The sequence below is a fragment of the Monodelphis domestica genome, chromosome 2, assembly GCF_027887165.1.
Source record: "Monodelphis domestica isolate mMonDom1 chromosome 2, mMonDom1.pri, whole genome shotgun sequence".
Taxonomy (NCBI): Eukaryota; Metazoa; Chordata; class Mammalia; order Didelphimorphia; family Didelphidae; genus Monodelphis; species Monodelphis domestica.
Window position 1 is genome coordinate 434,998,915 of NC_077228.1, and position 16,050 is coordinate 435,014,964.

At 34.9% G+C, this 16,050-nt stretch overlaps 1 protein-coding gene across 5 annotated transcripts in view; it reads right to left on the reverse strand.

The window, feature by feature from the left end:
- Nucleotides 1–16,050, reverse strand: part of IPCEF1 (interaction protein for cytohesin exchange factors 1) — a 268,654-nt gene that overhangs the window by 118,439 nt on the left and 134,165 nt on the right. For 3 of the 5 annotated variants that reach the window (XM_056818971.1, XM_016428976.2, XM_056818972.1), the window contains one exon: nucleotides 8,629–8,678. In XM_056818971.1, the coding sequence (XP_056674949.1) occupies nucleotides 8,629–8,649 (21 nt within the window). In that variant the 5' untranslated portion in view covers nucleotides 8,650–8,678. Of the gene's footprint in view, nucleotides 1–8,628; nucleotides 8,679–13,840; nucleotides 13,920–15,274; nucleotides 15,339–16,050 lie in introns of all 5 variants that reach the window. The other 2 variants (XM_016428978.2, XM_056818970.1) reach the window with 2 other exon arrangements.

The window sequence follows — 16,050 nt, forward strand, 5'->3', positions numbered from 1 at the left end:
CAAAACAATATGGTACTGGCTAAGAAAAAGGAGGGATAATAGACTTGGGGCAAGTGACTTCAGCAAGACTGTCTATGATAAACCCAAAGATCCAAGCTTTTGGGACCAAAATCCACTCTTTGACAAAAACTGCTGGGAAAATTGGAAGACAATATGGGAGAGATTGGGTTTGGATCAACATCTCACACCCTACACCAAGATAAATTCAGAATGGCTGAATGACTTGAAAATGAAGAAGGAAACTATAAGCAAATTAGGTGAACACAGAATAGTATACTTGTCAGATCTTTGGGAAAGGAAGGATTTTAAGACCAAGCAAGAGTTAGAAAAAATTACAAAATGTAAAATAAAAAAATTTTATTACATTAAATTAATTTTTTGTACAAACAAAACCAATGCAACCAAAATTAGAAGGGAAGCAACAAATTGGGGGGGGGGGATCTTCAAAACAAAAACCTCTGACAAAGATCAAATTACTCAAATTTATAAAGAGCTAAATCAATTGTACAAAAAAAAAATCAAGCCATTCCACAATTGATAAATGACCAAGGGACATGACTCGGCAATTTTCAGATAAAGAAACCAAAACTATTAATAAGCATACAAAAAAGTGTTCTAAATCTCGTATAATCAGAGAAATGCAAATCAAAACATTTCTGAAGTACCACCTCACACCCAGCAGATTGGCTAACATGACAGCAAAAGAAAGTAATGAATGTTGGAGGGGATGTGGCAAAGTTGGGACATTAATGCATTGCTGATGGAGTTGTGAATTGATCCAGCCATTCTGAATGGCAATTTGGAACTATGCCCAAAGGGTACTAAAAGTCTGTCTGCCCTTTAATCTAGCCATAGCACTGCTGGGTTTATACCCCCAAAGAGATAATAAGGAAAAAGACTTGTACAAAAATTTTCATAGCTGAGCTCTTTGTGATGGCAAAAAAGTTGGAAAATGAGGGGATGCCCTCCAATTGAGGAATGGCTGAACAAATTGTGGTATATGTTCGTGATGGAATACTGTTGTGCTCAAAGGAATAATGAACTGGAGGAATTCCATGTGAACTGGAATGACCTCCAGGAATTGATGCAGAGTGAAAGGAGCAGAACCAGGACAATATTATACACAGAAACTGATACACTGTGTATAATCAAATGTAATGGACTTCTCTACTAGCAGCAATGCAATGATCTAGGATAATTTGGAGGGATTTATGAGAAATAACACTATCCACATCCAAAGAAAGAATCATGGGAGCAGAAACACAGAAGAAAAACAACTGCTTGATCACATGGGTTGATGGAGATATGATTGGGGATATAGACTCTAAATGATCACCCTAGTGCAAACATCAACAATATGGAAATGGGTTTTGATCAAGGACACATGTAAAACCCAGTGGAATTGTGCATCAGCTACGGGAAGGGGTGGGGGAAGTGAGGAAAAGAACATGATTCTTATAATCAAGGAAAAATATTCTAAATTGACTAATTAAATAAAATTTTCAAAAAAAAAATAAAAACATTCCTGAGAAGTAAGCATCCACCATTTTCCTGAAGACTTTTAGTTAGGGAAAATTATACTGCCTCCTGAAGTCACTCATTCTTTGATATAGCTCTCATTAATGGACTTTTCTTCCTTACATCAAGCCTAAACCTGCCTCTTTACAATGTCTGCCATCTCCTCTTGCCCTGCCTTTTAGGACCAAGCAGAAAATCAAAATAAAAATTCAATCTGGGTTAACTAGAGTTGAATGATGAGCACAAGGCAAATTTGGCCAATCAATATGAAGCTATTCAACAGTGTCCAGAAATAACTAATCTGCTCCCTGATTCTTTCGGGTCAAAAAAAAATTGTACTCTATGGAAGAGAAATAGAAATTCAGCAATACTTTGATCCTGCATCCAGTCTATTAAGAAAAGTTACTCTTGGGATACCATAGTGTGCAAGGACTTTTACTGAGTGGAACTGGATTTCCACTATAGATCTTGAAGTTCTTGGTGCTTTCATTATCTCACATTTAGATTTCCACCCCATTGTCCTTCTGTAGGAAGTCATTGATCAGAGATGATGGTTGGAATAGTGGCTAAATTTTTTCACATGACTCTGTGCAAAGAACCAATGACCCTCAACTCCAAGGAAAGGTAGTGTGCATAATAGATAGAGTTGGCCCTGAAGCAAAATAATTCTGGATTCAACATCTGACTCTGACAGATACTCATTGTGTATCCTTTCAGTTCTCTAGGCAATTTTCCAAGATTGCAAGTTGCAGAAAAGTCATTGACCTGTGCTGGTAGAAGTTTCTTTGTCTGCAAAGTTTCCCATACCAAAGAAACCACAAATTCATTCCCTAGCCTACTCTAAAAATCTATTCTCAGGGATCTGTCAACATCTTCATAATTTTCAATTTTATATCAGCAGCACAACATTCCTCAAGATATATAAAGACACACTTCCGTCTGTGGTGACCTCCAATCTTGCCATTTTTAATAAGATAGCTCCTCCAGGCAAAAATAGCAAGTACTAATTTGTTTTCAAATAGGACCTAAGAGGCCAGGGGCCCAGCCAAGATTAATAATAATAACTACTCTAGAAGTAAATGCTCACTGGTAGATGGTGAATAAACTTGTCCTTGGTAATGTGAGACACCCAACAAATTATAATAATAATTCTTTGTTGTAACCTTCGTGAATATATTTTTATTCTGGGAAAGAAAATTCACCTCTTAGGTATGTATTATATTTTGAGATCGTAGTTCACTAATTTAATTAAAGCAAAGGAGGAACTAAATTTTTTCTTCAAAAACAGAATTTAATTCCAATAATTACTGTTGAACTCTAACCTAAGCTGCTAACATTCTCCATCTTTCAATTATTAGCCTAGTAATATGGCATTTCTTCTTGGTGAGGCTGTCTGGGAGGTACTGGATCTGGGGCAAGAAAATAACAGCAAAGAAATGGATTAGATCATTTCTCAAATTCCTCTTGATCCTATGGTTTTTGAAGTGAGTACATGATTTCTTTTCATAATTATAGCATCACTTCACTAATGTGTATCTTAGTTTGGGGGAATTAATCATAGTTTGGGGGAATAAAAGGTTATGGGAAGTTGTTAATCATTTTTTCCAGTGATATAGTAATCACAAAATCAGTGTTGTTGTGTTGATGGAATAAATGGAACTGAAGAATGTCACAAATACCTTAAAATCCTTTCTGAGCAATGTCAAAATAATAACAAAGTTGTTGTTTTTTCTTGTGCCAAGAAACAGATTCTAGGGGGTGAATAAATTCACTTTGAGGCAGTATGGTAATACAATGGAGATGTCAAAAAGACATGCTACTAACTCATCGTATGATCTAGGACAAGTCATTTTTACTTCTCGAAATGACAGCTTTAACATATCCAAATTGAAGTCATTTGACTAGATGGGTTGTACCAGGGGAATATCTGATTTTAATAATCCAATAGGCTATGATTTTAGTTATCAGTGTTATGAATATGTTGACTCTTTTATTTCATGATGAGATAAATAAGATCAGAGAATCATAGAAATGAAAAAAACAGCATGTACCTGATCAAAAATTGCCTGTACAATGTTACTGACAGGTCTTCAGTGAGGAGAAATCCACAACCTCAAGAAGTAGTCTATTCTATTTTGAGATATCAGTGGTTAGCCTGCTCATCTTGAGTTCAAATCTGGCCTCAGATACTTACTAGCTTGGGATTGTGGGCAAGTCATTTAACCGTGTTTATGTCAGTGGTCTCATCTGTAAGATGAGTTAGAGAAGGAAATGGCAAATCATGCTAGAATCTTTGCCAAGAAGCCACAAATGGGGTCATGAAGAATTAGACATGACTGAAACAACTGAACACAACCACAAAAATTATTAGTAGCTTTGTTTAAATCTATGTCTCTGTAACCAAAGCATGTATTCCAATAGGGGAGACAATGTATAGGGAAGGGGTGCTAGAGACTCATTTCATGAAAGAAGTCACAGAGTTGGCAAATTCATCCACAAATCAGTCAGTTGATATCCCCTTTCCTGAAACAATGATAGAACTGATTTGATTATCATGCCCAAGTCAAAAGGGGGGAGGGGGGGAGCATGAGTTGGGGGGGAACAGGATATGTGTATAGCAACATGGCCTAGGGAATTGGCCAAGCAGGATGTGAGGTATGGTTTGGTGGCTACCCAGATATAGTGGGCTAAGTAAGCTTATAGTCACTCCCAAAGCAAAGTGATAGTTCTAGTTTCATAAATTAAGCTCCACAGGACTAGAATATGTCTAAAGGTCCATTTGTAGGTCCTTTTCTGCAAAATACAGAGGGAGAGTTGGGACAGTGGCAACAGAACAGTTGGCAAGATGACCCAGGTAGATGACTGGATGAAATATGCTTCTTAAAATGTAAAGTCCAGATTTGAACACAATATTCAGATAGTGGTCTCCTAAGGGAAGAATATAATGGAAGTATCAGCCCTCTTCTTCTAGGCACTATTATGTTTCTTGTAATTCAAGCTATTGCATTAACATATTTTGTCTACTAAATCATACTGTTGACTCATAATGAACTTAATGACCAACACCCCCAAGACCTTTAAAAGCAGATTCCACATATCATTTTGGTCTTTGAAAGATTGTACAGGCTCTTGACTAAAATATATGGATATAGATATACATATGCACATATATATATAGCACATTATAAGGTGGAATTTGGATTCATACCAAAAATGATGTGGCTTCAGGATCCCAGCTGCAGTTTTAAATATACAGGATCAGGATTCCCAAGTAGTTTCATTAACATTGTTAACATTGCCAAATTCATTAAACAAGACAGGATCATAAGAAATAAAATTCTAGGTATGATTGGTCTACTAGAATCAAAACCCCAGAATCAAAAGCTCTGTTGACCTGAACACAGATCTGATGCCAGAATTGTATGAAGGACAGAAGACTGTAGGAAATTCAGAAAAGTTTGCAAATTGTTTAAAAATCTTTTGTTCAATTATTTTGAAACATGCCCTACCCTGTGTGACTTGAGGTTTTCTTGGCAAAAATACTTGTATAGTTTACCATTTCCTTCTCTCTAGCTTATTTTACAGAAGAGGAAACTGAGGCAAACAGGGTTAAGTGCCTTGCCCAGAGTTACACAACTAGTAATCTAGAATAGATTAACTGTTGGAAGTCAGAGAAAAAATTTCAGGAGAAACTAAATTAGTATAGCAAAAACAACAGCTGTTAAGAGGAAAATAGCAATGGATCCCTCAACTTAACATACAGAAGTCTGAGATAGGGTGACTTTTTCTGACCTAGAACACTTGGCTGCCAACTCATACCATAAGGTATGACAAATAGCTATCTGACATACCAAGAATGTGCAAATAGTGAATAGATAATATATGTACTCAATGAGAAAAGAAAATAGGTCATTTGTCACAAGGGTAATATTTCCTCCACTAGGAGTAAAAAAAAAAAATTCAGTTTCCAGTCCCACTCTAATCTTCTATGATGATATTGATGATGATAGGCAATGGCTAATGTTTTATAATGCTTTAAAATTTGCATAGTGCTTTACAAATCTTATCTCATTTTATCCTTGCCTCAACCCTGGGAGACAGATACTTTGATTATTCCTATTTTACAAGCGAGGACACTGGGAGATAGAGGCTAAGTGTCTTTCCCAGGATCACAGAGCTAGTAAATTGCACTCAGATCTTCCTGACTCCAGGTCCAGACTTCTATCTACCTAAATTCTTCTGATTATTTTTAACAATTTGTCTCTACTAATTCCCTATGTGGTTTCAGTTATAGAATAATGGAATTGGAAATATAGTGCACTGGAAAGAATGCTAGGTTTCGAGTCCCAGGAGAAGAATAGCACTGAAGTATTTTTGGGTAGTAAGTCACTTAAATTCTCTGACCCTCAGTTTCCTCATCTATATTGTGAGGTGGTTAGACTAGATGGCTTCTAAGATTCCTTCCATGTCTTCATCAGTGACCCTATGATCTTAAGTCATCTAATCTGGTTATCCCTTGCTCTCATTACATGGCCAACCCACTTTCTTTTTTGGCCATATACCTCTCTTATTTTATCTTCATGTTGCATCTTCTGAATGTTTCTTGGGTGATAATGTGTCAGGCAAAATTTATAAACCTACACTGAACTTTTCCACTACTCTCGATGACTCATCTGTAATTCTTTAGAGAATGATATTCCATGACTCACACCCATACAATATCACCCTCATTTTTGACTACTGAGCTAATTCTGAATGCTGGTTCAATCATTCATTAATATAACTACATCATTTTTGTTTGGGGTTTTTTATTAGCTCAAATTTTTTCATTAGAAAATTTAATAAGCACACCTTCTAGGCACTTAATCAAGTTAGTGAAAAAAGTGTTAAGCATTTGTGTACAAATGACAAAGCCTGCCAAAAGAGATTTCCTCCAGTTTTGATATTAGTCCATTCATTGATCAACCATCTTTGTGCATGGATATTCTACCAGATTTAGAGGTAGGTAACTCATTGTAACTATCATCTAGGCCATAGTTCTTCATTGGCAACTACTGTACTACCTAGATGCCTATGACACAGTAGTTAATAAATAAAATTTTCTGTAACTGTCTTCTTTCAAAAGATGATTGGATCATTCCCTCCCACCAAGTTTCCCACTTTTCTTCACTGACCAGTTTCTCCTTGTTGATCAGAATTAAATCCAAGGAAATAGTTCGCTTCACTTTGCAAGAAATGAAATTATCACCAAGACAAGGAAATAATTAATCAGATCCCTTGCCTTTATCAATGAGGTCATTGATACAGACACTATACTTCTATGCTATCTTTATAATCAGTGTTAGTAAAGCTTTATTTTTATCCTCATGAGAAGTGGAGAATAATAAAAAGATAATAGATATACAACCAAAAAATTTGGTTCAAATTCTAGTTCTGCTACTGGGATTCAAGGATAAGTCCAGTAAGGGAAATTAAACTTTTAAATTAAATTAAGAAAAGTGAAAGCAACATTTTGCATATTTATCCAGTAATTTTTAAAGCCACAACCAAGAAATATGAATGGTGTGACCTTAGCATCATTACTTTAACTTCTAAATTTGTTTCTGATTCTGAATCTATGATCCACTAATTGGTTTGGATAGTCTGTAGTATAATCCCAATATTATGTCATTGCTCTTTTTCTGTTATCCTAAGTCCAGTGTTTTCTACTTTACTTCTGTGCCTCAAATTCATTCAAGTAGACATTCACTTCAACTTTTCCTCCCATTTTATCAAATCTATTCCCTCTAAGCAAAGCTTTCAGATGTCCTATTCTAAACATGAGTTTTGTCCCAGCTTTCTTAACATATTTTAAAAACTTAATTAATTTGTTTGTTGGTAAAATTTTTCTAGGTATTTCCCATCCTTCTTCTCCCCACACTTAGAAGGCATCTTTTGACCCCAAAAATATACATATAAACTATGTTTTGCATGTTTCTATTTATCTATATATATATTATATATATTTATCTCTAGAGATGGACAGTCACAAGTTATCTTTCAGACATCAATTTTATAACTATATATAATGTTCTCTTCATTCTATTCATTTTACTTTTCATAATTTCATGTAGTTCTTACAATGTTTTTTTAATTAGCCTGCTCATCATTTCTTATGGCACAATAGTATTCCATTATAATCATATACCATAACTTGTTTATTCATCCTCCAGTTGATGGGCATCCCCATAATTTCCAATTCTTTGACACCACAATGAGAGCTGATATAAATATTTTAGAACAAATAGGTTCTTTACCTTTTTCCCTGATCACCTGGAGAAATATACCCAACAATGGCATTGCTGTGCCTACAGGTATACAGTTTTATAACTCCCTGGGCATAATTCCAGTTTGTTCCCTAAAATGGTTGGCTCAGTTTGCAGTTCCACCAACAGTGTATTAGCATGCCCTATAACATTTGTCATTTTACTATTTTATAATTTTTAGCCAATCTGATAGGTGTGAGATAATATATCAGAATTGGTTTGATTTGCATTTCTCTAATCAATAATGATTTAGAGCATTTTCCCATCTGACCATATATGGTTTTGGTTTCTTCATCCAAAAACTGTTCATATCTTTTGACCACTTATCAGTTAGGGAATTAACTTCTTTATGCCTAAGTTTCTTCATTTGGAAAGGAGAAATACTGTCAACTGCACTATTTATTATATGTGGTTGACATGAATAAAAATGATGGACATGGAAACATTTTGAAAAATATAGCTCATTAAAAATAAAGGTACTAGTACTTATTAAACTTTGCATTCACCTATGATAAGGTCATCAGTAGTATCAACTTTAAATATACAGGATAATACAATATAGATATACACTATTTCCAAATGATAATTAGATTACCAAAGATGAGAGGCTAATCAAACTCTTGGCAAATATAAAACCTCTGGAACCTAATGATAATATAATTTCACTCCATTATAGTTAATGAATTAAGAATAAAAATAGTTATTCAAACTCATAATCAATCCAGCTATTATTTTTAAGAGTTCTCTTATATCCATCTGACCACTAATATCTCTCAAGCTAAAGACTTTCTCAAAATGTACTTACAATATTGCCATCAGCTGCCATGGGTGAGGTCAAATTGGTAGAAATAAAAGCTACAAGAGAAAAAGATATTTAGTTAACATGAAGTAAAATATTAAAAATAGCATCCAAATATGGGGGCATCATCTCCTATTTCAAACTGATTGCTTATGCAAAAAAATCATACACTGGTTTTTATGACCAGGGAAATTTATGGATCATCCCCAAAATAAAAAATGAGTTGATAAAAGTGAAAGTCATTCCCTTTGCATGTCTGTACAGAGTTCTTTAAAGTCCAGAGCCAAGGAACGTGATCTTAGATACAATGTTTTATTATACTTTTCAGTGTTAAAAAATGAAAATTCCAAGATTTTTCTCTGATGTTTGTGTTCTTCCTTCCCTCTGTGAGTACTTGTTCATGTGGAGCTTGGCTGCTTTTGATAGTGCTAAAGAATACAAGAAGGGAAAATTACCCTGGGGGTAAAGAAGCTTTCAGAAGCTTTCAGAAAGGTCACAATTTGTTCTGCCTCAATTCTCCCAGCCTTTAAAATGGAGAGAAAAGACCTTTTGATCTACCTCCATTCGTTCACTGTGTGGGTTATCAAAAAAATTAAATGTATTTTTCATAGCAAGTGTAAAGGGGAAAAGAAACCTCCCATTTTCAAACTGAAGAGCACTAGAAAATAATGGAACATCAAGAAAGTCCTGAAACTCTACTCAAAGTATTAGCACAATGTGACCTTTTATTTGTGTAAGAAAATCAAATTTTTCCCAGTGACAAGAAGAATCAATATGCTGGCATTAACATGTTCTTTTCACTTTGTTTCCATACTAGATTTATGCCTTAAAATTCTATTTATTTCTAATTTTATTTTATTTTCCAATAAATCCTATTCCATGTTCTTTCCTACTTACTTTCCAGAGCGTACACAAAGAGTCAAATATAGTTTTTCTCCATAGCAAGCACAGAGAGTAGAGAACTAAACTTGAAATCAGGAAGACCTAGGTTCAATCCTATCTCATATGCTTACTAACTGTGAATCTGGGCAAGGAATTTAATCTCTTAATTTGGATAATATAATACAAGTTATCCAGACTAATCAATTAATACTGATTAGATATAATCAGTTCCCTGATTTATGGATTATAATAGCATCTACCTTAAAGAGTTTGAGGATCAAATGAAGCATATATATAATATATATACATATATAACATTCATATGTGTATATGAAGCACTTTGCAAACAGAAGAGGATAAAAAAGAAGAAAGAAGAAGAAGGAGAAGACCAAGACCAAGAAGAAGAAACAGGAGAAGAAGGAAGAGGAGGAGGAGGAAGAGAAGGAGGAGGAGGAAGTGGGGAGGGAGAGGAGAAGGAAAAAAGAAGTAATAGTAGTGGTAGTGGTAGTTTGGCACTGTAGATAGAAATACATGATGTCTCAAAGTCTTAATTTTATAGCTTTGTTTTATTTATATTTATTTTAAGCTTTATTACCTAAACACTTTTATATAGGTAGATGTTATATCTAAATTTCAAAAGTCACCTAATGTCCATCATTGCTGCCTGGCTAATATACAAAATTAAACAAGGGATGTCTTCTATTTAAAGTAAATTACTCAAAACAATGAAAAATGTATACTTAAGATTTAAACCCCCATCTCTTTTCTTAATTTTCTTAATTCTTAATCAATTTTCTTAATTGAATCTTTCCCCCATTGACTTTGTAAATTTAACTGCTCACATCTCTAGCAGAGGTCGAAGTTGGGCATTAGCTTATGGATAGGTGATAAATGCTATTATATATGAAGGCATTCTGCTAAACATACATTTCCTAAACATATCTACTCTTTACCCTCTCCCTAAAAACTGAATTCATTTGACAAAACATATATTGAATGCCAAGTTCAAGTTAGTATTGCAAAACTTCTTTCTTACCTCTGAATTTTTGTCATGTCCTGATTGGGGAGTAGGGCAGGAGGGGGAACGACAGAACACAGACAAATGATAATGGTAAGGTGGACTATCTAATTAGAGATTTGAAGGAAGAGTAAGACAAAAGTCTATCTTAAATTATTTCCTTCTGGTTAATTCAATTATAATTACAATTCTAGTGACCCACTAAGGGTTTTTTCTCAAATGGATTTGTAAAAATTATATTTTTTACCCTACTCACAAATCTTTTATGCTAAATAAACAAATATTGATACTACATACAAAGTTCTTTCTTTCCCCCTAGAATTTCTTAAGTCATCACCTTCTACTATATACACTATATAATGGAAAAATTACACAGTAAAACAATTTTAAAAAGACTTATTTTCTGCTCCATTCTTTCCTTATTTTTTTTTTACTTTTTTTTAAACTCTTGTCAAATCAGTACCCCTCCAAAATCCTCTTTCAATCATGAGGTCTCTAACTACCACATTTCATATCCCTAAGATTTCCTCAAAGAAGAACCTTCTTTCTCACCTCCCTGCCACTTGACCCAAACTTAGGAATATGCTTCCTCTGAACATTTTGCTTTACAAGATAGATACATGGGGGGCAGCTGGGTAGCTCAGTGGATTGAGAGCCAGGTCTAGAGACAGGAGGTCCTAGTTTCGAATCTGGCCTCAGACACTTCCCAGCTGTGTGACCCTGGGAAAATCACTTGACCTCCATTGCCTAGCCCTTACCACTCTTCTGCCGTGGAACCAATACCCAGTATTGATTCCAAGACTGAAGGTAAAGGTTTTTAAAAAAAAAGATAGATATGTTTCTCACCCAAACTTCAGGTAAGGTATCTCCTTTCAAATTAAATAACTCCATAGAACTTATACTTTTTTGTTATCTTACAATTCTGTCATGAGAATCACTGAGTCAAAAATCACCTGCCCAATCTGCAGAATGGAGAGAAACCAAACCTTATTCTCACTCCCTTTGTTGTGAATCAGCAAGTGAAAACACATTTTGAACTCAATATGAAAAGGAAGGAGGTATTATGTATAACCTCACCTACTCACTGTCCCTACATTGTTGATTTTCCTAGCCATCAGACCATTCTTTGTTATTATTTTGTTTGGGTGAGCAGTTTGAGTGTTTTCACCATATTTTTATGCCTCAGTGGCAGTTTCATCCTGAGAACTCACTGAATACCTATAGCCTGCTCACCCTAGAACACCCATCTTCCAATACCAGATGCTTTTTCCCATTGATGTGTTCATACCTCCCAGGGCATCCACGTCAGAGAAGGGGTCAGGCTAACCCATTTTATCCCTCTCCAATGGTGCTTTTCTCTGACTTTTCAGTTTTTAACACCATGTCCCAACAGTGTGCTTCCAATCCTCCTCCCTCACATTTTCACCACCACCATACTTTTCAGTTCCCTTTTGTATGATCCTTTTTATAAATTATAATGCATGTTCTTTTAGGGCAAGGATATCTTTCTTTTTTGCTTGTATTTGTATCCACAGAGTTTCAGCGCATATAACAAATTTACTAAGTGTTTGTTGCCTTGTCTAGTTGAATCTCACATCATCTCTCACCCAGACTACAGAAAACTCTCCTACCTGTTTTTCTGTCTCAAGCTTCTTCTCTCTCCAATCCATCTACTGCCTAGCCATCAAGCTGATATTCATTAAGTACAGACCTGAACTTGCCACTTTCCTGATCAAAGGACTCCTTCCTGCTGTTTTAGTTGTTCAGATGTTTCTCAGTCATGTCTGACTCTTCATGACCCCATTTCAATTTTTCTTGTCAAAAATATTAGAGTGGTTATGAGATGGAGAAAGACATTTGACAGATAAGGAACTGAGGCAAACAGGATTGAGTTGCTCAGGGTCACAGAGCTGGTAAGTGTCTAAGGCCAGATTTGAACTCAAGAAGATGAGTCTTCCCTGACTCCAAGTTCAACACTGTATATATTGAGCCTCCTAGTTGCCTCCTTCCTGCTACTGAGATAAAATTCAAAGTCCTCCATTATGCATTTAAAGCCCTGCACAATCTTGCTCCTGATCACCTTTCAAAGACTCACACACACACACACACACACACACACACACACACGCTTTCTCTCTGTCTCTCATAAAATTGATAAACTTACTTTTTCTCTTACATGGCATCTCATCTCCCATCTCCATGCCTTTACACAGTCCAGCTCTTTTTACCCTATAGTCATACAGTATATTCCCCCTTCCACTAAGTTTCTTAGAATTCCCAATTTCCTTTAAGTCAGTTCATGAGGCTACATAAGCTACATAAACTATACAAGGCTTATCTAATTGCTAGTGTTATCACCCCAGAATTCTTGTGTGTATATTTTACATTGACTTTTCTGCATATATGTTGTTCTATTCCCCACTCCCCAGGAGAATATAAATTCTTTGAAGGTAAGAGTGGTATCTCATCTTCAACACTTGGGCATCTGGCACATAGTAGACACTTATAATTGCTTGTTAAATGAATAAATGAATTAATAAAAATAGTCTTTGTTTTGGAAATATTTAAGAAAGGATTTAGGCATGAGGAATCTAAGAGAAACTTGGTAGTAAAACAAAACAAAAAAAAAAAACCTCTTTTTTAAAATCACTTTTCCTCTTTCCTTTCTAAGTATAGTGCATATAGTATACAACCAGAAACTCTCTTCATTGAAACTGATTTGGATAAGGAAAAGGACCTCAAAAAAGTTTGTGTTTCAGAATTATTTATGCAGAATTCTCCTAACCACATCAGCAAAACATTGTTACTATGGACTGTGGTTAATGGAAATAGCTTAGTTATACAAAACCATGTATATGGGGGGTTTTAAATAGTACTTTGTCCTGAAACCATTTTAAAAAGAAAGAATTAAATTCAATCTTTACCATTTTTTTTCAGTAAATGCTTATTGGATTATTGAATGGCATTCTCTGAAGTGGGATTTAATAGCTACTTTCCCTTTTAATACACACTTAGATTATATATCAAAATTATTTCCCTACACTAGTAGAATCCAGTTAACCTTGCAGTATGTGGGAGTTCCTTAAAAAATGTTTTCTAGAGTTGATGAATTTAAGATAAATATTAGTTTTCAAATTTTTGTTTTTTCTAAATATTATTACAACCAAAAACCTCATTATAATGAAAAATGTTCAATTTTAACTACTAACTACTTACTTCCCATGATATCTTATAGTAAAAAAAAAAGTATTACAGTGAAAAAACATCCTGAGGCATTTGCTTTACTGAGATTTTGTCTGTAGGCAATCAGGATCCAACCTTTGAGAGATGGTACTCCTGAAGAAAATGGTCCCTCTTCACAAAAAGACTTCTCTGAGTTAATTGAGCATCATTATTCCTGAGAAACACATTGAAAAATAGTTTTATATACAACAAATATGTTCTTATATACTTCTTCCAGGGTTTTGTGATTCCAATTTACCATACTCATATACTCCAAGTACCATGTATTATACTAGACATATAAAGAAATCAGAGAAAAAACCAGATGGACCTATAGCAACTTTCCAGCAACAAATTTTCAGGAAAAGATAAGTTTTAGAGATTGATAATTACAAAAACAAATAAGCAAACAAACAATCAACCCCTACAAATATTCCTTGTGATATAACATCTGAATGAGTTTCTTAGTTACCACTAGAACATGGAGTTCTGGAGATTTATCATAATGAAACAGTGAAACATAATAGGGGGCTTAAATATTAGACTTTAATTCAATTATAGAAAAATGAGCACTATTATTGAAATTTATTTCCTTTATTCTTTATAAAATGTTTTCTCAGGAATCACTATTTTAGTGAAATTTTAGAACATTAGGGTCAAGGTATTCTGGTAATGTTATAGACAGTGGTCTTCTTTAGGGGACCATATTGAGCCTGAAATGTCAGTAATTATTTTCCCACTGAAAATCTTTGTGGGTTAGAATCTATTGGTATATCTAGCTTAACTACATTTCAACATTCTTTGTAAAATATGTTGAAAGTAAATATTGCTAGAATAAGCCAGAGCCAAAGACTTATCTCTAAAACTGACAGAAGTAGGTTTCAAAATGTGAGACCTCAATGATTTCAAAGTATTTTAGGCTGTGCCACACTAGTCACTGAAAAAATGGGAATAAATTTCATTTTTCAAATAAAAATACAATGAATTTAGATAAAGATGCTTTCCCCCAAAAAAAACTCTATACAGAAACATTCCCATTACCATAGCCATAATTTGTAGCAAATAGGATACTATATGCATAGTCCAAGGATTTAGTTTTAAATCCTGCCTTTGCTGCTATAGATAATAAATCTACATGACCTGGGGCAGATCACTTCACCTTTTTGGCTTGCTTCTTCATCTGCAAAATGGGTAGTTTGATCTAGATAACAGAAAGTCCAATATCCTGCTCTTTATCTATAAAAATCCATAATCTTTTAAGAATGCTATTTGACAATTTATATTACACAATAGAAGGTGAAAAACAGTAGAGTGATATACATAGAAAGAACAAAGGATATTTTGAGCAAAACAAATGCAGTTTCTGAAAAAAAATTCAAAATGAAGAAAGGACCAATAACAGGTAGCTCAGATGGCTTAGAAATACTTTTCATTTAAATAAAATATCGAAGATTTCATTTCTACACACTATGACATGGCACCAAAATAGAAACAAAGAAAACCCATCAACAATGTATTCTTTAAACTTACAGCACTGACATCTGACAAGACTTCACTCATGAGAACCATTTGCCTATAGTGGATTACTCTTCATCTAGAGAAAGAGGAAATAGAAATCTCTAGTCATTCTTAAAGCAGAACCTCCTTAGATCAACAAGCCCATAATGCATGTGGCAATAAGTGGAGCTACAGACCTAGCATCCTAGTGTGTCGGTCAGTCATGTAAGCAAAAGTAGTAAAAGGTCATTGATGAGAGGTAGCTAACAGAGAGAGGGGGGCGAAGGCGGGGGGCGGGGGGAGGAGAGAGAGAGAGAGAGAGAGAGAGAGAGAGAGAGAGAGAGAGAGAGAGAGAGAGAGAGAGAGAGACAGAGACAGAGACAGAGACAGAGACAGAGACAGAGACAGAGACAGAGACAGAGACAGAGACAGAGACAGAGACAGAGACAGAGACAGAGACAGAGACAGAGACAGAGACAGAGACAGAGACAGAGACAGAGACAGAGACAGAGACAGAGACAGAGACAGAGACAGAGACAGAGAGAAACAGAAAGAAACAGAGAAGAAAGAAAGAATTCACTTCTCTGAAAGGGGAAGGGAAATGACATGAAATCAATGAACAAGTCTGCTTCTTAGCAAGTGCCTTCCTCCACTGGGAGGAGGGGAAGACTGAAAACTACAGTATATAAGAATCTTCCTAGAATTCATTCACTAGCACAATGCCTTCATTAACATGAATATAACCTGTTTGGTGGACAGAGGTTATAGTTTGGGTACATTCACCTTTAAATTTGTCATTTTCCCATATC